Source organism: Dasypus novemcinctus, chromosome 26 (genome assembly GCF_030445035.2).
Source record: "Dasypus novemcinctus isolate mDasNov1 chromosome 26, mDasNov1.1.hap2, whole genome shotgun sequence".
NCBI classification, from domain to species: Eukaryota; Metazoa; Chordata; class Mammalia; order Cingulata; family Dasypodidae; genus Dasypus; species Dasypus novemcinctus.
In genome coordinates this window covers 59,068,663-59,094,322 of record NC_080698.1, presented here as the reverse complement: position 1 = coordinate 59,094,322, position 25,660 = coordinate 59,068,663, and the positions used below count along the sequence as shown (strand labels likewise).

General features: G+C 44.3%; 2 protein-coding genes across 5 annotated transcripts in view; one reads left to right on the top strand and one right to left on the bottom strand.

Moving 5' to 3' along the window:
* Positions 1–9,345: 9,345 nt before the first annotated feature.
* LOC131276122 (NUT family member 2G-like) lies at positions 9,346–14,026 on the bottom strand. Its single transcript, XM_058288529.2, has 4 exons — positions 13,822–14,026; positions 13,044–13,336; positions 12,599–12,715; positions 9,346–9,378 (listed from the first exon to the last, which is right to left on the bottom strand). The coding sequence occupies exons 1-4, from the start codon at positions 13,997–13,999 to the stop codon at positions 9,346–9,348; spliced, it is 621 nt and encodes a 206-aa protein (XP_058144512.2). The 5' UTR covers positions 14,000–14,026.
* LOC131276088 (NUT family member 2G-like) overlaps positions 10,705–25,660 on the top strand; it is a 30,717-nt gene continuing 15,761 nt past the window's right edge. The window contains exons 1-6 of one of the 4 annotated variants that reach the window (XM_071212261.1): positions 10,705–10,807; positions 17,870–18,067; positions 18,832–19,038; positions 19,618–19,848; positions 20,784–21,484; positions 24,695–24,871. The gene's annotated coding sequence lies outside the window, so the exon portion shown is untranslated. The remainder of the gene's footprint in view (positions 10,808–17,869; positions 18,068–18,831; positions 19,039–19,617; positions 19,849–20,783; positions 21,485–24,694; positions 24,872–25,660) is intronic. The other 3 variants (XM_071212263.1, XM_071212262.1, XM_071212264.1) reach the window with 3 other exon arrangements.

The following is a 25,660-nucleotide window of genomic DNA, read 5'->3' as shown; positions in this document are numbered from 1 at the left end:
AGTGGAGCCGGGTCGGCGTGCAGGCTAAGGAGAAGGAAGCCGGCTGAAAGGGGGCAAGTTTTGGTAATTTGTGTTCTCATTTTCATTTGTCTATACATTTACTGATTTCACTTGCAATTTCTTCTTTGATCCACTGATCATTTTAGAGTGTGTTGTTTAGACTCCACACAGTTGTAAAGTTACCTTTTTCTTGTCTATTTTTGATTTCCAATTTCTTTCCATTATGACCTAAGAAGGTGCTTTGTATAATTTTGATCTTTTCATATGTATTGAGACCTGCAGTGTGCCCTACATGTGGTGTATCCTGGTGAAGGATCCATGGGCACATGAGAAGAATGTATAACCTGCTGTGTTTGGAAGCAGCATTCTGTGTGTCTGTTAGGTCTAACTCATTTATTATTCTTTAAGTTCTCTGTTTCCTTGTTGATCTTCTGTCCAGTTGTTCTGTCTCACGATGTGAGTGGTGTATTAGAGCCTCCAGTGATTATTGTTGAGATGCCTGTTTCTCCCTTCAGTTTTGACAGAGTTTGTCTTATGTATTTTGGGACACCCTGGTTAGGTGCATAAATATATATTCCTGGTGGATTGTCCTTCTTATTAATATATAATGGCCTTGTCTGACTCATAACTTTTTTTCACTTCAAGTCTGTTTTGTCCAATAATAGTATAGCTATCCCTGCTCTTTTTCCAACCTTTTACTTATAGCTGGTTTGTATCCATGAGTCAAAGGTGGGTCTCTTGTAAGCAGCATATGGATGGCTCATGTGTTTATTATCCATCCTGTCGATCTATATCTTTTGTTTGGTACATTTAATCCATTCACACTCAATGATAGTACTGTAAATGCATTATTTACTTCCAACATTTTATTCTTTGGTTTTCATGTGTCATATCATATTTTGGTCTGTCTTTTTTCTCTTGGTTATCCTTTCTGTTCTTTTTTCTTTACTCTCCTCCAGGCCTCACTCTTCTGTCTTTTTCTTTCAGGCTCCATGGCTTCCTTATTATTTCCTGCAATTTGGATTCTTTTTTACCAAGTCTCTTAGTTTCTTTTTCTTTGTGAATATTTTATATTCACCTTCATTTTTGGAGGACAGTTTTGCTGGGTGCAGAATTCTTGGCTGGCAGTTTTTCTCTTTCAGTCTCCTAATTGCATCACACCACTCTCTTCTCACCTCCATGGTTTTCTGATGAGAAATCTGCACTATTACTGGACATCCCTTGTATGTGATGGTTTGCTTCTCTTGCTGCTCTCAGAATTTTCTCTTTGTCTTTGACATTTGACATTCTGAATTTTTATATGTTTTGGAGTATGTCTATTTGGATTTATTCTGATTAGGTTGCAGTGGGCTTCTTGGACATGTGGGGTCATATCTTTCATGAGCATTGGGAAAATTTTAGTTATTCCCTTAAATATTCTTTTTAACCCTTTTTCCCTTCTTCTTCTGGAACTCCCATGACATGTATGTTGTTGTGTTTTCTGTTGTCTTTCATCTCCCTGAGCCTCTGCTCATTTTTTTTCCATTTTTTTCCTCCCTCATTTCTTTTCTCTCTCCGATTTTAGCTGTTCTGTCTTTGGTATTACTTATTCTTTCTTCTGTACTTTCAAGGCTGCTTGAAATTGTTGTATACCTTTAGTGTGTTTTTGATGTCACCTATTGTGTCTTTCATTCCCATGAGCTCTGTTGCTTTTCTGTTCCACATTTCAAATTCTGTTTTTGCTTGCTCAATGTCTTTTGACATCATTCATCTCTTTAGCCATACTGTCTTTCAACTAATGAATTTAATTTTGGAAATTGGTATGCATCTCGTTAATTAGTTGTCTCAAATCCTGCATGTCTTCTGGGACTTTGATATATTCCTTTTCCTGGGCTGTGTCTTCTATTTTCTTATTCTGGCTTATAAATTTTTTGCTGATGTCTAGGCATCTGATTAGTATGTAGTTTACTCAGATGCTCAATTTCTTTGTCTTTTGTTGGGATTTAGTGGCAGGAGGCTGTGTGTTACTGTTGCTCTTTGATTTTTTTTTAATTGATTTTGTAAAAATATTACATTAAAAAAATATATGAGGTCCCATTCAACCCCACCACCCCCACCCCACCACTCCCCCCCCAGCAACACTCACTCCCATCATCATGACACATCCATTGCATTTGGTAAGTACATCTCTGGGCACCTCTGCCCCTCATGGTCAATGGTCCATATCATGGCCCATACTCTCCCACATTCCATCCAGTGGGTCCTGGGAGGATTTACAATGTCCGGTGATTGCCCCTGAAGCACCATCTAGGGCAACTCTAAGTTCCAAAGGCACCTCGACATCTCATCTCTTCCTGCCATTCCCCATACTCATCAGCCACCATGTCCACTTTTCCCATTCCAATGCCACCTTTTCTCTGTGGACCTTGGATTGGTTGTGTCTGTTGCACCTCTATGTCAAGAGGAGGCTCAGATTCCACATGGATACTGGATGTAATCCTCCCGCTTTCAGTTGTAGGCACTCTAGGCTCCATGGTGTGGTGGTTGTCCTTCTTCAACTCCATCTTGGCTGAGTGAGGTGAGTCCAATAAATCAGATTGTAGGAGCTGAAGTCTGTTGAGGCTCAGGGCCTGCCTATCATATTGTCAGTCCAGAGATTCAAATCCCCTAAATATATCTTAAACCCCAACACCATCTACAATTCCAGTAAAGTAGCATGAAAGTCTTGTGAAAAGAGATCCCATCTAAGTCCGATTTCATCACGCAGAAACACCAGCTCCAAAGAAGAGCCATCTGACATGGCAGTGAACCCCATCTGCCATGACCATAGAACCCGTGGGTCTCTTTAGCCCTCAAAGGAATGAATACCTGGGGTTGTATCTACTTTATCTGTCTCTTAGACTCTGCTCAGTTGTGCATAAGGGCATTCCTTCTGACAGCCTCCAGACTCTTTTTTAGAGACTCATAGCCATATTAACTCATTTCTCCTTTCCATTTCCCCCTTACATTAGGTCAAACAGCATTTTAAAGTCATGTTATTATATGTAGACAGGGATATTCTGCTGATCCGCATTGAACCTTCAATTCAAGGTCATTTTCTAATTGCATCTTCAGCTGGTATGTGGTAGTGATCCCTCGGTGCCAGGGAGGCTCATCCCCGGGTGTCATGTCCCACGCTGGGGGGAATGCACTGCATCTACATGCTGAGTTTGGCTTTGAGAGTGGCCACATTTGAGTAACATGAAGGCTGTCAGGAGGAAACTCCCAGGCACAATGCTACTCTAGGCCTTGTTCTTATTGCAGGTGTATAGGCTCACAAGCATAGCCATTAGTATCAGGAGCCCACCGTTGGGCTCTCATTCCTTCCTGGTTCTTACCGTTGCACCTGGGGAACTGCTGCTGCTCCCCCAGGGACCAAGACAGAGACCCCCCAGCCAGTAACCCAGTACCCCCCCCAGCTGTTGTTTTTAATTGTTTCCACTATTAGTATATCTAAACATTGCCATGTACCCTGGACATATGCCGTGTATAACTCCCTGTCAACCATATATAGCCTGTCAATAACATCCCATATCAGTATTCCTCCGCCACCATTGTTGAACCACTCTGTGATCCAAAACTTCCTGTAAAGTGAATCCCAATATAATGTCAGTTTCCCTTACTAGTAAAGTGGAATATAGCGATGAGTTTAAAGGTTAGATCTAGAGTACATATTGATTTGGAAAAATTTCTACATCCTATCTTTTTCTTTTCTTTTCTAATTATTGAGCTTCTCTTCACAAGAGTCTTAGATCACAGTAATTCATATATACAATATACAGTACTCCCACAGATCCACCATAAAACCTTTTCCCTTCCACAGTGATAATCTTTTAACTTATTCATATCATATTTCCTGAAACTGATGTACAGATTCCGAAACAATAGCTTTCAAACAAGGTGACATCTGTGCTTACAATGTGGTCCATACTTTAGGATGTACAGTTTTCTAAATTTTTTAGTTATCCTATGTTTTGCCTTATGGTTTACATTATTAGTCTGTCGTCCCCTATATGTTTTTGGTGTAATATTACATGTTTTATATTCATCCTCGTGTACTCTCGCAAAACTCCTCTCTTGCCCCCACATTTACCTTGGTTCCATCCATTCAACATCCATTTTCCCCTCCCCTTGGGGCCCACAGCGCCAGCCAATCTCCATTTCCCGAGAAGCCACGTCCAGAGATACTTGCCGCAGTGTTCAGGGCCTGACTTTCTCAACTGCCCTAATGTCCTGGGAGCCACCCTTTCTCATGAGAGATACAGTTCTCTCTATTTGATGGCATTAGTCCTCCCCAGGATGTGGGTCCACCCCAACTCTCACTTCTTGGGTCTCTACCCAATGGTACAACCCACCCTGGCAAAATGAGCTTTCAGCTATTCCCCTGGAGTCCGTCCCGCATCAGACTACCCGCCCTGAGCATCCTAAACAGGTAACCCTCCTAATTATATTTTGATACGATTTTCTCAACATGTTACTCTCAACGGACACCTGACACTCTCCTACGTTCGTATGTTGCCCCTCCCTCCCCCCAATTTTTGGACAATATTACCCCTCCGCCCATCCCCAGCCCCCCTCAAACCCGCAAAGCCCCACCCAAAGGCAACCCCTTGCCCTCATTTTGTCCCTTCTTTGTGCTCATACTTACTGTCAGCTCATCATAGATTCCACCCCTGCAGACGTCGCTCACATCCTTCCTCCATCCCCCGATTTCCTGTAAGCCTCTTTTCCAGTCTCTAGCTCTCTGAGGCAGGTTGCTTATTTCATATCATTGAGGTCATGTAGTATTTGTCCTTCAATGCCTGGGTTGGTTCACTCAACATAAGGTTCTCAAGATTCATCCATGTTATCACGTGTGTTTGTAGTGTATTTATTCTTACAGCCGAGTAGTATTCCATTGTGTGTATATACCACATTTTATTGATCCACTCGTCTGTTGATGGGCATTTGGATTGATTCCAACTTTTGGCGATAGTGAACAATGCTGCTATGAACATTGGTGTACATATATCGGTTTGTGTCCTTGTTTTCAGTTCTGATGGGTATATACCCAGCAGTGGTATTGCTGGGTCATATGGCAAATCTATGGCTAGTTTTTTGAGAAATTGCCAAACTGTCCTCCAGAATGGTTGGATCCTTCTCCATTCCCACCAGCAATGGATGAGTGTTTCCCTTTCTTCACATCCTCTCCAGCATTTGTATTCTGTTTTTTTCATAGCTGCCAATCTTATGGGAGTAAGATGGTATCTCATTGTAGTTTTGATTTGCATTTCCCTGATAGCTAGAGATTTGGAGCATTTTTTCATGTGCTTTTTAGCCATTTATATTTCTTCTTTGGAGAAGTGTCTGTTTAAATCTTTTCCCCCCCTCCCCCCCCCCTCCCCTCCCCCCCCCCTCATTTTTTAAATGGGTTGTTTATCTTTTTATTTTCAAGGTATAGGAGTTCTTTATATATGCAAGTTATAAGTCTCTTATCAGATATATGGTTGCCAAATATTTTCTCCCATTGTGTGGGTTCCCTTTTTACTTTCTTGACAAACTCCTTTGAGGTGCAGAAGGCTTTAATTTTGAGGAAGTCCCATTTATCTATTAATTCTTTTGCTGCTCGTGCTTTTGGTGTGATATTCATGAAGCCATTTCCTATTACAAGGTCCTGTAGATGTTTCCCTACACTGCTTTCCAAGATCTTTATGGTCTTGGCTCTTATATTTAGGTCTTTGATCCATCTTGAGTTGATCTTTGTATAAGGTGTGAGATGGTAATCCTCTTTCATTCTTCTACTTATGGCTATCCAGTTCTCCAGGCACCATTTGTTGAAATGGCCATTCTCTCCCAGTTGAGAGGGTTTGGTGGCTTTATTGAATATTACATGGCTATATATATGAGGTTCTATATCAGAACTTTCAATTCGATTCCATTGGTCTGTCTGTCTCTCGAATCTGCATTTCTTATTTGTTGTTGTGTCATCTTGCTGCGTCAGCTCTCCGTGTCTGCGGCCCCACTCCTGGGCAGGCTGAACTTTCTTTTGCATTTGGCGGCTCTACTAACGGGACACACTCCTTTGTGTGGGGCTCCCCTATGCGGGGGAAAACTCTGCGTGGCACGGCACTCCTTGCGGGCATCAGCACTCTGCATGGGCCAGCTCCACAGTGGCCAAGGAGGCCATGGGTTCAAACCGTGGACCTCCCATGTGGAGATGGATGCCGTATCCACTGGGCCAAGTCCGCTTCCCAAAAAATTATTTAAGATGTCTAGAAGTGTTAAGTTCCACCACTCTTCAGCAGAAGGGAAAAGTAAGTAAAAGGTGCATGATATTGGAAAAGAAACTCTTAGATCAGTGATATGCTTGCACAACTATCCTGCCTCCTGTTGTTTGCTACTATTTATTCCTTAGATTAAGTTCTGCCTTTTGAAGAAATACTGAACAGCCAAACTCCCACTTTTTGTATGACAGGCTTCAGAATATTTGAACTTCCTCATTTAGCTTAAGTGTAAATATTCTCTACTTCATTTACTCTGTATGTGCTCAAAAAGTATTGTTCCTTTTTGTAAAGTTTTTTGAAGATACAGAGATCACACAAAATGTTACATTAAAAAATAGGTTCCCATATACCCCATTCCCCACAACCCCCACTCGTCCCACATTGACAACTTCTTTCATTAATGTGTTACACTCATTGCAGTTGGTGAGTACATTTGGGAGCACAGCTACACAGCATGGATTATAGTTTATGTTGTAGTTTACACTCTCTCCCAGTCCATTCACTGGGTTTTGACAGGATATATAATTTCCTGCATCTGTCCCTGCAAAATCATCAAGGACACTCCAAGTCCCCAAAATGCCCCAATATCACACCTCTTTTTCCCTCTCCCTGCCTTCAGCAACTCCCATGGCCACTGATATATCAATTATATCAATTATATCAATGCTATAATTTCCATTGCTAGAGTCACAATAATTCTGTAGTAGAATATAGTAGAATACCTCTCTGTTATGAGTTAAGCAAATCAAACTGTCTCAGAGAGTTAGGGACTGGAAGATAGGCTTACAGGAAATAGTTGGTGAGTGAAAGGTTGTGAGTTGACACCCACATGGGGGAAACCTATGATAAATTAGAGGTAAGTAGTTGTGCATGAAGGGATACAACAGGGATATAGGGACACTATTGGGTTCGGCTTTGCATGCTTGAGGTGAGGATGGGTGAGATGGTCCAAGAAATTGGGGGGAGTGTTAGGCAGAGCAGGAGAACAGAAGAGATTGTCAGGTAGTGGTTGAAACTGTAATCATGAGAAACCTCTTTAGAAAATATAATAAGGAAGGGTTACCGGTTTAAGGTGTTTGGTGCATCTTCTGGCACAGGGTGCACCTGGGTCAGGCTTCTAGGGAGTTTGTAAGTGCTCATCATGTCATAGTGTGTTATATGAGGGAGTGTTGACCCATACAGTGAGTGGGAAGGTGTTATGACCCCATCCTGGGGAGGCCTGATATTCTCCCACAGAGGGACAAGAGCATAGGTGGCTCCCAGTGGGGGAGGACAGACTAGTGTGTCAAGCCCTCAGCATTCTTGCATGTATCTACAAATCTTGTCCTTCAAGAAGTGAAGCTTGGGTGTCAGTGTGGGCCCTGAGGGCAGGGGGAGAGATGAATACAATAATTTGGAGAGGGGATCACTGAGAGGCAAAGGAGGTGTTCTGCATGATCCTGAAGTGATGGATACAGGCCATGTTAGATATCACCAAAAATTTATAAAAGGTTTATAGACTAAAATGTAAACCATAATGTAACATATTGGAACCATGGCTGGTAACTAGTCTTTCTTTTTTTTTTTTTTTTTTTTTTTAAAGATTTATTTATTTATTTAATTCCCCCCCTCCCCTGGTTGTCTGTTCTTGGTGTCTGTTTGCTGCGTCTTGTTTCTTTGTCCGCTTCTGTTGTCGTCAGCGGCATGGGAAGTGTGGGCGGCGCCATTCCTGGGCAGGCTGCTCTTTCTTTTCGTGCTGGGCGGCTCTCCTCACGGGCGCACTCCTTGCGCGTGGGGCTCCCCTTCGCGGGGGACACCCTTGCGTGGCACGGCACTCCTTGCGCGCATCAGCGCTGCGCATGGCCAGCTCCACACGGGTCAAGGAGGCCCGGGTTTGAACCGCGGACCTCCCATATGGTAGACGGACGCCCTAACCACTGGGCCAAAGTCCGTTTCCCGGTAACTAGTCTTTCAACATATGTAAGTGGATTCTAAAAAAAAAAAAAAGGAGCACACTATTGATGTATGCAATAGTTTGGATGTTCCTTAAGGGATTTATCCTGAGTGAAAAAAAAAATTTATTTCTATACCTGTATATTTTCATACAATTCTGGAGTAAAGAATTGCAAGAGTTGTTTACTATGAAATATAAACCCTGGGGAGGACATTGATAGTATATAGTGAGGTGGCGGTGGGCAGTGGAATGTGTGTGTGTGAAGATGTGTGTTTGGGGTGTGTGTGAATTTCTGAACGTCAAGCAGACATGAGGGCAGGAATTGGACTTCTCCTCCAAAGGCTTCCTCCATTCCTGACCATCTTGGAAGGATATTCAACACTTCAGGTCACAAACTCTGCCATTTCCTATGTTCCCAAAGAAGAGATAGAAACCAGGGAAAGAAGTAACAATTCAGTGGAATGAATGCCTAGTATGTGCCAACACTTCTGGTGGGCTTTGGCACATGGTTGTCAGATGGTGATCAATGAGGAAGTTCAGGCAGAATGGCCCTCCAGGCAATTCTCTCTCTGTAGGCTCATGGACATATTTTCGGGATTGGGCACGGAACAGTGTTTGAACAACACCAGAATCTCCCACCTGCTGTCAACTCTTCAACCAAAACAAGGATGGGAGTTGGAGATGACACCCAGGTATGTGAAAACATGAGAGCAAAGCCAAAAAGCCCTGGACTAAATGTGATGATGAAATCCGTCCCTGACTGAAAAGAGAGACCACAGGAGAGTTAAACTAGTTTCTTACAAGCAGGATTCATTTACTATTTCAAACGTCCTGAGCTGAAATATGTTACATCCATTTTCCAATAAAGAACTTGGAATGAAAAGGACTTGGTGACTTTCCCAAAGTCATACAGCAGTGAATGGTGGAGCATGGGCTCTTTTGTTCCCTCAATATATTATCAATTAATGACTGGTGTGTTCACTGATTTCAACACCAGGAAGAAGCAATATGGGAACACATGATGAGGATGCTCTACCCAAGTGGAGACTGCATGACATGGTGCTTAGGAATCTTCTAGACATTTGTTGCTTGGTGCCCAACCCTTGTCATACTGCCTCTGTGACATACAGCCTATGAGTCCCACATCACTCCGGTGAGGTCCAGCTTGGAACGGAGAGAGGACATCAGCTGCGGAAAGCATGGCCAAGTACAAAATTCCATTACAGAAAGGACAGTAGAGGGCAGACAGCCCCTGAATGCTGCTCACTTTGGAACAAGAAGTAGAGGTGAAGGAGAAATTGTGGACAGAATTGTGGGTAATATGTGAAGATGACAAGAGGAGAGGGTCCTGATATGTGACTTTCTATCCCAAGCTCTTTGCCAGCAGGAAGCATGGGTGCCAGGAAACCTTGGTGAAAGGGCAGCCTTATCGTCATTTTGCCTATATGATGGGACACCACGCTGCAATGCAACCCCAGCTGTGTGTGCTGAGCTGTTGCCGAGGACACACTCTGGGAGTCATGGATTGCCTGAAACCACAAAGTCAATGCGGAAGGAATCAGAACTTAGAACTTAGAGAAGGCAGCACTGGCCAAGAACAAGGGTGTGTGTCAGGGAATCTCAGTGTCTGTTAGGGCTGACAGGATGAGTCGAGAGACTGGACCATGAACACCTCAATTTGAGAGGTTAATTAGAGGTTGGAGGGTGACAAAAAAAACTTTCAATACAAAGAGGGTGTGCACCGTATCTCCTTGATCTCGGGTTTTTTTCTTGATTGTATCCTCATAGGACACTTACCTCTTAATTCAGGTCCAGAAGATGTCCACCCAGTGCTCAATTAAACTCTCCACACCCCCCAGAATCAAATCCTAGTCACTAAATCCCACATCCCCAGGCTGTCTAACTACTCTAACCATGGGCCTGGACAAGAGCCCAGGTACGGGCTTGATTGAGGGCCTCAGCCCTTCTCCACCTTCTTCCCAGCTTAAATATCCCTTGCACATGAAGGGCAGCCCACGGCATGCTAAACAAATCAAACCATTTATTTTTCTCTGTTTTTTTTACAATGAAGTTGGTTTGACTTTCTTTGGAAAGAAACAATTTTAGACATGAGTGTAATTTTCTACCTGTGTTCCATATAAAAATTTCAGTCATTATTTAGGGAGGAGAGGGAGCAGTGCTTGTGGAGCGATCCTTGGAAGAGCACAAAGGTTCCTGAGGTCAGCCCGCTTGGCCACAAAGTGAATCCCTCCCCAGCTACTTGCACAAGACTCATTCCTGCACCGAAATACACAAAGCGACTTCATATCCTCCGTCCCTATATCGTATTGCATGCATATATATTTTGATGGACTTGTGAATCTTCTTTTGGCCCACATCCTTTTTCTGTCCTTATTAGCATTAAGAAATAGGCCAACTCTAATTATACATTTAGTAATCCTGAGTCTTAATGTGCTATCTCCTCTATAGAGGCGGAAATATACAGATTCATGGCCCTAGGAAGCAGGCTCGGGGGTGTCTACTCAAACCAACCACACAACACATGGCCTGCACTTGCTGAGGACCATGGAAGCTCCAATGTCTACATCCTTAGGTAAGGAAAGCACAGGAACACTCGGGGAAGGTGTTGACTCACATATCAGTTATAGAAAATTAACTGATATTCCAGAAACCAAAACTGTAGAAGAGCAACTTTCCATGAGTAAAGTATTAGGAGATACAGATAATATCCTGATGGCCATCCAATGATGGCCACCCACAATGGAGCCAGGCCTTGTGAGAAGGCATAAGGAAAGACACTAATGGGCACTTGTCACTTAACAGGAAGACCATGACATTTCTCTTTTCCCAGGAGCAGGCTGAAAGAATATAGACTGAAGCAGGAGGACAGAACTAGGTCAGTCACCTGTGGATCCACCAAGACTGCAGCCATCCGTATCCCTCCACCTTCAACATCCCACCATCCCTGAAGTAGCAATGTTGGACAAATACAATATTGCAGAACGGAGAGCATTTTAAATCAAAACTAACTTTATATACATTTTCAAGAAAACGCCCAAAACTACCACTCCTCCTCCCCTACCAAGGGTATCATATTAATTTTGGAAAGCCTTTGAAGGCCCTCACTGTCCTCCCCACAGTCTCTAGAACTTCCAAGGAGTAACAGTAGGACCAGGAAGCTGCATGTAGAGTCATTTGGTTAAAGCAAGAGGAAATCTACTGTGGGGGTCCACAATGGCAGGTCTTCTTTGTGGAGAGATTGGTCCCACTGCTACCTATACTCCACAGCGGGGCTTCTTCTTTCTAGGATCCAGACGTTGGTCACACCTTCTTTTTCGAGACTGAGAGGATTGGCTTGCACCCAGCACCAACATTTGCCTGCCAGGAGCCCCAAAGTCAGCTATGAGGTGGGATTTTCTTCCAGCAGAAGATGGACCTTCAACTAAAGCCATGTTTGGAGACTTGGCATCAGGATGAGGAGTTTGACTGTGACCTCTTTTCAGAGATGATACAGACAGGGATTCTCCATGTGCTCTCCTGATTCCAGAGGTGTGATGGCCTGAGTGAGCGAGGGGACTCTTGACAAGTCCCCATGGCAGCAGCTGATGTGGCAGTTTCAAGAAGAATGCAAGGCTGGGGAGCTCCTCATCCTCCTCTTCATTGGACCCATCTGTGGGCTTGGATTTGGTACTTATAGGAAAGGTTTCTTGCAGAGGCACCTCATCTCTGCTTCTGAATCTAAGGGAAGAGTGTCTTTGGTGTTGGTGATGGTAAGACATTTGTTTCTTTATGATTTGTGGATCGTCTTGACTCCTTGGAGAGACAGCAATGTCTTTAGGGGGATCCAGGCTGTTGTCTGCTCTGCCATCCCAGTGTAGGGCACCAGTACTAACTTGAATCCCTAGAAGTTGGCCATGCTCAGCTTTACTCTCTGCACCATTGCTAGACTTGCATGTGGAAGGAACTCTGTCCAGTTCAGGTTTATCATAACTTGGAGGTGCTTCCAAAACCTCTACATCTTTCAAGGGCAGCAGACGCTTCTCAGCCAGCTGTGGTCAAGGAAATAGAGAATTAATGACTGCAGATGTTTCTCACATGAGGTGGCTGAATGTGTGGCAAAGATGACTGCACTTGGCCAGAAGGCAGGTAGGTTTTGTATACATATATTATAGCTTATTCTGCCCATCTTCCTATGCACAATTCCCAAACTTGCAGTCCTACCCACACCTACCCCGTACCTCTCCACAATTTCCTCCCTACTGGTTCTCCATTTACCCCCACACCTTCCGCAGTTTTTCTCCAGGAGCCATGCCACCCAAGACAAAGCATGTTAGACAAGGTCATGTGGATTACATGTTGTGAGGCCCTCCCACCCTTGGTTTACCTGGGTGGGCGTGAGTCCTTCCTCTTGCTGCAGCTCCTCTGTTAGGGACAAGAAGTCTACATGTGCTCCTGGGGAAAGCAATTCTGCTAGGAATCGAGGGTGAATGACAGCCTCCACCTGGGAACAGTAATAAAAGGAGATTGAGCACCCTAGAGAAAGAGCCACCTGTCGGTTTTGGAAGCAGGAGGGAAAGCATTGACACGGCACCCCAATCTGCAATCTGTGGATGCTTGGGATGATGAGCACAACCAGCTACACATAGAGACACTCACACATGCACGCACACACAAAGACTTAAATACACATACATGTACCCACTCCACACTGCTCAAGAGATAAGGAATAGACACAAGTTTCAACAGATTGGGAAAGAAGCACAGACCTGAAATGCTGACAGTGCTAAAACTAAGGACTCTGCTAGACACCTCACCTAAAATCCACCCACCTTGGTGATGAAGTCTTCCTCTGCACACAGCTGGTGGATGTAGTTGAGGAGATCCGGGTCTGCATAGATTCCATCACATTCCTGCTGTCCATGTCCTTCCTCTTCCGATTTTCCATCTTCCCCCTCTGAGGCTGAGTGCAAAGGCCCCACCAGCCCATCCATGAGGTCAATGTACTCTTTTACGGCTTCAGGTGGGATCTCCTTGGGGGCCTTTGTCTTCAGAGCCCGCTGCTGTCTGCGTTGCCTCTGCCTGGAAACCTTGGCCTTGGGCCCTGACTTTTTTGGATTGGACACTAAAGGTAGAGGCAGAGGTCAAGAAGTAAGAGTGGAATGAATCTCCAGCTTTTATTTTCCAACCATATCTTGGTGAGAGTAATATTTTAGGTATAGAAAATGCTTCCACTTGGTTCAGGCTAATCTGAAACTACATGAACATTTATAGGATAAAGTTTAAAAGAGGAATGACCTTAGATAAAGTTTCTGTTCAAGAAAAAGAGGAACTTGTGATCCTGAAAGCTATCCCTTCCTCCACCCCCTAATCATCAGGAATATTATATAAATGTGTCCCTTTTGACAATCAAGATGAGAGTGCAGTTATGACAGCTGACAAAATTGACCTAGCCCATGACAAAGGGTAACTGAGAAACTAGGTTCTCGATGGGTTTCTCCTTTGGAAACACAGAAGGCAAATCTTGAAAGGAATGCAGCTCATGAGTCCTATTGCCTTCTCTCAGTCCCCTTTGCACCTAGTCTTCTGTTGGAATGTGATGAGCCATACCTGGCTTCTGGCCTTCCATAGTGCCTGGGGGCACCTGTGGATGAAGATTTGGAGGGGCTGGAGGTGGAGGGCACTGGAAACCATTCTTCTCCTCCAACATCTGAATCTGCCTGTCTTCTTCAATTTCAAACTCCTTGAACCTAGCATGGGAGGAAGGCACAAGCAGTGTTGACAGCATAGCCTGGCCCACTGATTGCCTACAAAAGGAGATCAGCACCAACAATAGGGGAAACTAAGTGTCTTGGGAGGGATATCAAGGTCTTGGATAAGTGCTTTTCCAAGAGGGGTTTTGCTCCTGGCAGTACAACCACAGTTTGGGGGTACTTCATGAGGTCCCCACATCACCCGTTCACCTACAGCAAAACTCATCATCACTTAAGGGGAATGTGAAAGAAATGAATCAATTTGGTTCTGGGCAGATTTTGAAAGTTGAGTGTACAGGTTGTAATTGCTAGACTATACACTGTCTTAACTAGGATCTAGTGGGCTTCAACAATCTTGATGTAGGTTCTTGAATTAAATTAGTCAGTGTGTTCCATGACAGGATGACAAAGGTGGCCATCATCCCCAAGTCAAGGATGTCATAGCAAAAACTAGACAGATGAGCTGACAGTGATTGCATGCTGGGATCTGGGATGTTAATATTATAAGTAAAGGAGGGATCAGTGCCCAGATCTAAGAATCCTAGAGCCTTGGAACAGTAAACCAAATGAAGACATGGGGTGCAGAAATGCTTGGAAAGAAAGTAGAAGGAAACATTATGGAAGAGATTCAATTTCCAATGCTGTCCTTTTTATTTTATTTTTTGTCATTGCTTTGTGTTTTAGCCAAGAGTTTAACATGCAGTTGAACAACTTGTTCACAGGATATCTGAGATCCTGGCTTCCCCTAACCAACCTCCTCCACCTCTAACTCATCTGGAATGACAGAGAACCACTTGGACATTATCTCATGAGGAGAGGTGGGCCCAAAGTCCTGTGCCAATAGGCTCCTGCTGCCCAGACACCCAGACAGGTAGAAACATGCCTTATCAAGCATGTCACCCCTGCAAAGTACCTACAACCTAGAGGCTACAGCCTACAATCCTAGAGGATCTGTAGGAATTACCCTCAACCCCATCCTAAGACCTTCAATTTCATGACATCTGCAGACCCAATATCAGAGAAGGGTTGAGCATCCTCTGAAAGAAAGGTGAAAACCTGCCCAGTACTAAAGGTGAAAGTGACGGCACAGAGGAGTTGGTCCGTCAGTATCCAGGGAATAGTGACCTAGTTGACACCCCCTCTCTAAGTATCCCTTCTATTGACCAGCAACAAAGCAAGACCCCTGCCTGGCTTTGTCCTCCCCAATCACACCCAGCCACAAAACCTCGCAATTTAACAAGGATCCTTGGACTCACTTTGCTGCCATCTCGTAGTAGATCATCCGATCAAAGTTGCTTGTTTGCTGCCACTCCTGCATGGCTCTCTGCAGTCCCTCGTCCAGGCTCATGGTAGGCTTCCGACGGGCCAGTGACCGAAGCACTGGGCTAAAATTCCCCATGTCAGTAACATTCTACATGCACCTTCTCCCACCCCTTCCTGATACTACCCAGCCAGCATCACCTGAACCCCATCACATCTATCCACCATTTGTCCCTTCATGACCTCCTTTCTATGTGTACCCTGTGATTTTAAGTGCATCTGCCTTTTACGATCCCTGACTGAATATTGAATATCAATACAAGGATTCATTTCTGAAAGTCCAGCTCAGTGAAATGATTGTTTTGGAATCTCTGACTTCCCTTTGTAGCTTCAATGGCACTGTGTAGTGAATGCACTGGGAGAACACGTTAAAAGGAGATTCCGGGCCTATTCCCAGGGGTCAAAAGCTAAGTAAACAACTTCCCAGGTGACTATTAGGTGATTAGTGCTTTGGAAAACAGAGCATCAGAATACGAAGAGGAGTTAATATGCAAAGCCAAGGGTTGTTAAAGCCCATGCCCATGGACAGCCATGGGCTGCCTCAAGATACAGAAGGTCATGCTGCTGCCTGCATTGGAGAGTTTGCTCCAAGAGTGCTCAAGAATGTGGGAGAATCATTAAGACTCTTAAGCTGGAAATTTGGGGGACTTCCTTGAATTTCTTTCCTGGGGCAGGAGATATTTTTGGGAGTTCAAAAATTGAAAAGCATTGTGTAAATAAAAAATAAGTGTCCTGTTATTTGATATAGGCTCTATTGCCATTGACACATAATTTTACTGGGGGCAGTGCAGAGCAGAGACAGCTGGCAGTTCAGGGTGTGAAAATAATATCATCACGGTTTCTGTCTCACAGTCACAACAGCCCATGGTCTTGGGCCACATTGCTAATCATTCATTCACACTCTTTAGTTAGGGTAGTTTTGCCTTTTGTGAGCTCTTTTGCTCTTCTTGTCCTTTCAAAATCTTACAATGATAATATAACAATTTAAAAAACTAAGAATTATAATAATAAGGAAAAAGACTAGTTATCATGTAATGTAGGAAAGCATGAGAAGTTGTGTCTATGAAGTACTTTGTCTATTAGCTCATGTAACCGTCTCAGCAATACTCTGAAATAAATGGAATAAACCCTTACAGGTAAGGTTACCAAGTGAGGTAATCTCTCCAGGATTACAAATCGAGTTGGAGCCAAGTGCTTCACAACTCTACAGTTTTTGCCACCTCCCAGTTCTAACTGGAAATCTCCAGAACAATGTGTGTGGGGGCAAAACTAGAGTTATTTGCCTGATCTCTGTGGATTTTGCTTTCTCTGGACAACACATGCTCAAATCTTGTGCTGGAAGGTAGAGTGCAAGGGGAAGAGTGTGGTGTTTGTAGTCACACCTCAATTCAAATCATGGCTCCTCACTCGATCACAGGACAACTCTCTGATTGTTAGTTTTTATGTCAATGGTTACTAGGATAATGATACCAAAGTAGAGAATGGCTGGACCCCCAACAGAGGGAGGTATCACTTGAGATAAGACACCTGAAAATCAGTCATAAACCAGGGATAGATCTTCTCTCATCATGACCTACTGTCAAGAAACTCTGGAGACATTAACCTGGGGTATCCATCCCTAGTCCTCTGTATCCGAATGGTGCAAAACAGTCAAATGTGTCTCCAAGAGGAGGCCACTCACATGAGAAAGCAGGAAAGAGCTTCAGCATCAGGACTTAGGGGAATGTGCCTCCGGGCCAGGGACTTGAAGCACTGCCAACATCGGAAGTTCTGGTAAACACTCTTGGGGTTCCAGGAGTCATCCTTGGACTGGGTGGAGGGAGGACCTCTCTCCATGGAGGCCCCCTGTGGCCTGAAGAAAGCATTCCCTGGAGGGATCCTGGGGGCCAACTGGGCAGCTGGTGGTGGAGCTTGAGGAGGAAGGCCTGGGGTCCAGCCTCCCTCAGCAGACTGGGTGCACCCCACAGCTGAGGCTGGGATCAAGGGCTCCAGAGCAGAGGCCCTCAAGGTCCCAGGAGGGGCATGCTGAGCACCCCCACAGAGGATCCTTGGGTCAATTGAAGTGTGGGGCATCTGAGGAAGGACAAAGGGGTGAGTAGGAGGGGTCTCTGCTGGTCCCCCTAGTTTTCTGATTTGAATAATGATCTTCTCAGCTCCAGTCCCACTGGGGACAAGGCCCCCCTTTCCTGTCACCAACTGTGGCCTGGGGAAAGCAGGCGGCTGCAGAGAGCTGCCAGGAAGGAAAGATAGGGGTAGGTGTTGCCCCCAGGCAGGTGTGGGTGGTGGGTCAGGAATGGGTGAAGGGATTGGCAGGGCAGTGCCAGGATACAGGGAGACTCCAGAGTTCATGGTCTTGTCCGGTCCCAGCACTGGAGAGGCTGTAGAGACAAGGAAATGGGTGGATTTAGAGGCCACAATGGCAACACTCTTGAGGCTCTCAGGAGCTGTCCTTTACTCCTTAGGAAATTGAGAGCTGGAAAAGTGCTTATTAAAAATTTCTTCGCCTATGCAGCTCTGGAACTAACCAGACATAACTAAGATAGTTTTCTCTTAATCCAATCTTAATAGTTACTCTTTGTTCTTAGCTCCCAAAAGGACATCAACCAGACCTTCCCAGTTCTGCATACGGGAATAAGAAGAATAAAATATCTACTGAAGGCAAAACCAGAGAACATCAGAAGCACCGATATCTGAATCTAAACTGTCACTGATAAATCACTGAAACTGGAACAACAGTTTCGAGCTTAACGTGCTTGAGGCAACACAGGACTGGGAAATTGCAGGTACCCTCCTCACAAGACCCCTGGAAGTCCTAAAGTCATCACTTGCTTCTTGTTTTTGACTTGCTTTTCTTTCCACCTCTCCCCCGGTTTTTTCCCTATACAAATTCAAGTTCCCATTCTCGCTTTGATCTGGTTTTGGGAAGATTCTCCCAGTTCCTTGCTTGTGCATTTGCAATACATCACCTTCTCACTGAGAGACGTGTTTCTCCTTTGTGGTGCTGGAACAGGCATGCCGTTCTGTTGGAATGGCCATGCATACGTCACGAGAATCGGAGCTATGAATTTCAAAAAGTGAGCAGGCACATAGGTGGAGGAAATTCAGAATAGCACCTGTCCCTCTAGTGATTTTAGGTTCTAGAACTCCAGATCAGGGTTTTCCCGTAAGAGAACTTGCTCCCATTCAGTGAGGCTCCCAGACCTCTGAGTGCTAAGGAGAAAGAAGCACGTGCTATCAGGACAGCCCCTCTCTGAGGAAATCGCTACCAGAAATTCAGCCAGACTCAATATTTGGTGAAGGCATTCGGTCAGCCTCTTGACCAAAGAGCTGGTGTCAAGGAATGCTTTGGAAAAAATGCCCCTCAGCATGCTCACAAGCAGATAAGGGATGTTCTTTTGGGTAAGTTCTAGGCAGTAAGGTGGTGGTAAATTCTTAAGATTAAGTTCTGCATCGCCTCTTCAGACCGTTACCAATACTATTACTTCTAGTACTATTAGTGATAGAGTAAAATAGACCTAATTGTATCTCTTCTCCTTCCCCTCTTCAGAAAGAAACCACCCTTCATTGAGTGTTTTACTGAAAACAAATACCAGCCACTATCTATTCCATGACCATGAAGTATTTATGGACTATGAGCAACATCTTCACCTCAACTTTAAAATGAAGAGCCGAGGGTTCACCGTGAGGAATTAGAGAAGATGAATTGGTTGAACATCTGAGTTTACATAGTTTAAGGAAACGTCATAAAATCCAGGTAAACCCAATCTCTAAAACTAGCTGAAGTTACCACAAGTGCCCTGGAAACATTGAGTCAGAGAAAACATTTGCCAGGAGTGAAAGCAAGAGGCCTCTGGGCTGGTAGGAGCTTAGAGGCTCTGGGCTGGGACAGTTAGAGTAACTTCCAGGCGGCCTCACAGACAGGATATTTCACTGCTGACTTGGCCACGATGAACTCTACCGAAAAGTTTTTTTGCGTTAGACCATTGCTTCTAACTGTCCCCACAGGATGTCATTTCCTCCAGGTCATATTCTTCCCAGAAAATCATAAATTCCCAGGTGCCTGAAGTAATGACAAAGGGTGGAGACAAGCCTCTCTACACTACCACACCACGTAAACACGCTACCATTTAATACACTTGTTATGTGGCTTTTTTCTAGAGAGAAACTCTTCCTGCATCCAAACTTTCTCATACCAATTGTAGCCCTCTCACATATCTAGATCTACCTCTAAGGAGATCCCTTCCTCAACTCTAAGTCTTGGCTTTCCAACCTACCCCACCAACTCCCAGGTGAGAGGTTCTTGGTGGAGTCCAGTGATTTCTCCTTCCTCTAGATTCATCTCAAATCTTGTTCCAAGAAGATGGGTCAAATTTGAATTTCTATGGATTTGAGGGATATCAGGGACCCTGATAACACAGCACCTTATCCTAAGTGCTTACCTTTTGAAGTTACCTTGGTACACTTGGACACTGACCACCGCTATCTGACAACCTCTAGCAGAGATTCAATTCTACGCCCTGAGAGTGAACCGCTGCCAACAGATTCTCAGGAATCCACGGAAAAGGTGGGGAAGTTTGAATCTCAACAGGACTAGAACGGAGCACTCAGACATTCTACAGGGGGGAGGGGCAGAGGGCAGGTGGGCTTGAAATGGGGGAGGGTAGAACATCATCCAGGACTCTGACAGGGGAAATTGCAGGTGGTCCCTTCAAAGTATAATGGGACAGCACAATTATGATGGACTCTGTTAGCGCAATTTATTGATTCTTCCTAATTCATAGCACAAAGACTTCTTCCTAGGTCTATACTTAAATTATTTATAAAAAAAACATTGGTTTGTGCTGGAAAGCCCCTCCACATCAAAGAACTCCACGCTTGTAGGCTGACAGGAAAAATCGATGCTTTTTTCTCATTAATCGGTTGTTAAGTATTTAAAATTTACAATATTTCAATGATTTTGATTGTTTTTAACAGGTAAACATTGCATGGTGTGAAAGTCAAATTTTGCACAATGGAAAATGTAGTGAGAATCCTTCCACCCACCCACTTCCCCTGGCATCCCAGTCCACATCACCAGAGGACACTTATGTTTTTGCTCCTTTCACATCTTTCTAGGAAAATATCATGCAACTAAAAGCAAACACGTTGTAAATTCGTTATAAACATTTTATGTTTATTTCTGATTATAAACAGTATATACAAGGGTATATATATATATTTTATCTAGTGTCAGTTTTATTGCAATTACTGTCTTTTGGCTGGTAGCTTGTTTTCAACTCTTCTTTCTTTGGCATACGCTACAAGGAGAAGTTCTTCAATTAATAAAACCTCTAAAATATCCCTAAGAATAATGTTCCCAGTTTTAGCAAATAAAAAAATAAACCACAGTAAATTGTGAAATTCAGTAAACAATGAATTATATTCTAGCATAAGTATGTCTCAAATTGTATATGACATATATGCTAATACACATTGTTTTTATGAGATTTTTTTAACTAGGTGTCCTCTATTTCATCTGGCAATGCTACATAAGAAGTGGAACCCATTATGTTTTTAATGGTTACCCCATAAAGAAAAAGAAAGCACTGAACCTACAGTAAAGACAACTGAATTTGTATCTATGCTCCACCCAAACACACAATTTTTACATTTCTACTGAATCAGAGAAGAGTCACAGCAAGTATTACAAAGTCTGGAGTTTTATTCTACTTCATTGCTAAGAAGCCTGCTAAGAATTTTGCCTCAAGTTTAAGGGCTCAAGATAGCTGTGAACTAGTTTCTGGACTCAGATGATCAAATGTCCTGATGAAAGCTATCAAAAACTTAACCTTCAAACAAAATCTTACTGAGTCCACATTCACTGTGCATATTAAATAAGCTCACAAAAAAATATCCTAATATGGGAAAAGTCCTAGGATACAATCAGCAATGGAGTTCAGAGGACGCATAGCTTTGAAGGAGTTTTCAGATCCCAAATACTTTGCCAGGACTGTTCTATAAGGAACCTTTCCTCTGTGTAGGAAAAAGGGCAAATTCTTTGAAAGGCCATGAACCAGAAGAAAACAAATGCAGCCAAGGCATGCATAAGCAATCCTTCCAATCTGAGGGCACTGCCCTAGGCTAGACCTCTTCTAAAATACTTCACGGAGGACCCTGTCTCAGTGCATGGGACTGTCCTCCACATCTGTCAGTCCAAAATCGTGAGTGGTCCTTTCCCACATGCTTTCTCCCAGAGGCAGGGAAGGCTGTTCGGGTTCCTGCAGAGGAGGCATGGCCTGAACACGCCTGACAGAGCCTAATGAGGCTCCACCTCCTGCCTCTCCTCCATGCCCCTCCCAGGACCTGGTCCCTGCAGGAACTGGCAGCTTGGCGCTTGTGCACGTGGCTGTGGGGGCGGGGCTCTGTCACGTGTTCTCTGGTCCTCCAACCGCCCCTAATGTCAGTTGGGAACCGGTTCCAGAAGGGAAACGCATGCGCACAGGGAGGAGGGCCAGTGCATAACTGTGAACCCCAGGGTCTGCGGGGGAGGAGTTGTCCCATCACCCTAGTCCCACCACTTCCACCTGCTTTTCTATGTCAGTTGTGTAAAAAATAAAGGTGAAGAGTGCGCCAACCCATGGCTTCCTAGTGGTGTCTCTGGGCTCAGCGCTGTGTGTGCTCCTGTGAATCAGGAGCTGCTCCCTAAGCCTGTGGCCCTGCCCTCACTTGTCCCTTCCACTGTGGGGGGAGCACCTGTACTGCGGGAGGGAGGAGCACTGCAGACCAGACCAGCTGCATTTGTTCAACTAGATGGTATAGAGTTAAATTAACTTTAAAGTGTTAATAATGTGACCTAAGTCTGTATCCGCTACATTGTGATAATACAAAAAATGAGGGAAAATATTTCAGTATATAAAATACATTCTATTGAGGAAAGAGGGAACACTAAAAAGTAAGGGCAATTCCAGCATCTCTTGGTTATTTCACTATATTACTTTTTAAGGTAGAAATATTAACCAGTGTTCAGGATGAAAGCATTATTTTATGACGAACATGAGAGTCTTTGCTTCATGGAATAATAAACCATTTTTCAAGGTCTGGTGTCAATTGTGATGGATTTTCAGGCACAGGATATATATAATAGGTATAAGATTTGGGCAAAAATGGACAAAAGTTTGTGAGAATCAATTGACCAAGTGCAATTTACAAAAGATAATGTATATTTTCTAACTATTTGTAAAATTTGTGCTGCACATACTGTATGCTATTAAATGATTGAAATGTATTCACTATGTTTATATGTATACACACACAGAATTATTTTAGAGAGAGTTGGTTCACAGTGTTAAACCTGGCTACATACCACTACGTTCATAACTGGGGCTTTAATTACTTTTATGATTGTATCCAGGAGCTGATTTCCTCTGGGTGGAATTGTGTTTCATGGAGTTGTTAGCAGGTCAGTTAGTGTATTTGAGGAATGAAAGATGTTTTGTACCTGATTGTGGGTATGCAGAGAAGAGGTTGATTGTGTATCTGAAAATTGTGATAGTCTACCCATGTATTGGGGGGCCTCTCATGGACTGTAGAAATTCAGGGAGTGTGAGCTCTATTGTGCATGTCTCTTGGAACTGTGTTCATATGAATTGAAAGTTTGACACTCGTATTTGCATTTCGTAGGTTGGTTGGAATGTGATAGATACCTTGAAATCTGTGAATCAGTGGTGTCTGTGTGGATATTTGGGGTTAAGTGGAGGACCTGACTATTTCTTCAGTGAGTCTGAGGCTTTGGGTTCTTGCATCCTGTCAGATGCAGTGCATGTATATCAAGGAATTGGTGTTACGTATTTGCAGTTTGAAGCTATGAAAACATTATATGTTGTGAGGGCTTCCACATAATCTTTGGGATTTTTGTGTGTTTAAGTTTGGAATTGCCTCTGCATATGCATATGGGCAGTGATAGGGAACATGTCAGTGTATTAGTTGGTAGGGACTCTCTATCTTCTGTATATTGTTTGGACGTGTGGGATCATTGAAATGTACTCAGTCTACATTGAGTGGTGATGTATGTTTGGGTGACTTTCAGGAGTTGTGCATAGATATTCTGGTGTTGAAGAGAAACTGTATAATAGTGTATGAAGCTGGCAGATGTATATGTTCAGATGGAAGGATTGTTGTGTTTCCTGTACCTATTCTGGAAGATGCTGGAGATATTTTGATGACCATTAGCAAGTGTAGGGACTAAGTAAATGCAGGAGCTGTATCTGTATTTGGTGATACAGGGTGGTATTTGTTCGTATTTGTATTGTATAGGGGAATTGTGGGTAAAATTGAGGCATGTGGTACATTTTATGTGTAATGAGCGTGTACTCTGGGTCACAGTGATTTGGATGTATATTTCCCGGTAGTATGTTATTGAAGCTTTCAGTAGAGAGATTTTAGTATGTCTTGTGGTCACTTAGTATGAGTATATATATCTCATTGAATGGTGGGGCTGTGTGTTTATACATGGAAGTGAACACCTTAGTGTGCTTGAGCTGATCTCACAAATCCCACACCACGGTTTTGCTCAAACAGCATCTGTTGGTCTCTCCTTTGAGACTGGAAGTCCAGGTCAAAGTGTGGGGAAACCTTGCTTCCTCTGAAAGCCTGTAACATTCTGGTACGTCTTCGGGGAATCCTTGCAGCTCCTTGGATTGTTTCTCAGTCTCTGGCCAGTTGGTGATATCCTTTCCTTCCTAGCTTCTGTGACTTCTTGCTTCTCTTCCTAAGGCCTACAGCCACAAGGAGCAAGACCCACCCACAATTTTAGATGGGCCACGCATGACCTGAAAATGAAAACCAGAGGAAATCCTGTTAACACTGGGTTGACAGCCAGAGGAAAATGGATTAAGATTAAACACAGGCCTAAATTGCAGTACCTAATTCAATCTGCCACAGTGGGGTGATTGTATGTATTGGAAGTAGGTCTAAAATTTCGAGTTGTGGGAGTGGGGGTATCTAAAACCCCCACATAACAACCACAGAGACACAATGTGGGGAGAGACAGAGGGTGTGCTTTGACCTGGGAGGATGGAGCGTGTACTTAGGGCTGCAGACCCCAGCCTGGCATTGCTGCCCCCATGTTGGCTGTGCAGATAGAGGCCTGGAGGCAACAGTCCTCAACCTGGGGGCAGGACATGTCTTACCCTCCCCTTCCCATCTCAGGTCTTCACTGAGTGGCCCTTATGGCCAGGCTCCCTGATGTCCCAGACTCTTCTACTCTCCAAAGCCTGGTGACAGGCCCTTTTCCCTTCAAATTCTGCACCAGGGCATGGGGTCACACGGGCCCTGCAGTAACGCATTGGTAAGGTCTGAGGAGACTCTGAAGGTTATTTTGCCACCACTGGGAAACTGCTCCTAAAAGGAAGTCTTTCTGATTTCTGATGCAGGAATGTGGGACTGAAGGTGGAGGTTGTGTTTCAAGTGCCAAGGAAGGAGGCCTAGGACCTGCAGATGTGGAAAGCAGAGCACGCTGCTTGGAGCCCAGACAAGCGCTGACGGAGGCCAGGAATCAGGATTGAGGTCAAAACAAGCTTTTGTTCTGCAGTAGGAGGTGGAGAGAGCATGTGAGTGATGAGATGACCCCCAACCCCAAGCCTAAAGACACGCACACCTCCCCTTCTTCCAGCCTCACCTTCTGGCTGCTGCTTCCTCAAGCAGGAAGCCCTGTGGTATCATCAGCCCGGAGCTTACCAGTCTAGGTTCTGGCTGCAGGCCAAGTTCCCTGCTTACGCGTCCTTCCATCAGCAAATATGTCTTAATATGATGGCCCCAGATGAGAAGTGGGTATTAAAGCAAACCCAGTATCCCATCATTGGATGTCTAGAAACCATAAAGTTCAGAAACCTGCTCAAACATTGGGACAGATGTGGCTGGAGGCAGCCCTAGCATGAAGTAGCCATGGCAGCAGGGGAAGCAGCAGCAGGAGATCAGAGAATCCTCCGTGTGAGGAAACTGCTGCCCCTGTTGAGAGGGGTCACCTGGAAAAGGCCTTGATGGAGAGGTCCTGACCTTTGAGAGCCAGCATTGTTGGAGGTAGCTCCATCCCAGGGAGGTACATGAGGTGTCCTTCCTGTAGTGGGTGACTTCTCTGCATTCTGTCCTTCCCCAGCTTCAGGGAACACAATCAAGAGGGAGCCTGGGGTCAGGGCTAGAGCAGAGCCTCTGCTTCCAGAAAGCCTGGATCCAGTTTGGTTCCCACATGTGGATTCCATGCCCTTTGTGACTGTTTCAATTGTCTTCCCCCCCCTGAGCCAGGTCTCACTTTTTGTGAAATGAGGATAACACTGCTAGCTCTGTAGAGCTGTAAATATTGTACTTAGTAGATTAGATTTTTAGGAGCTGTGATTGGCATA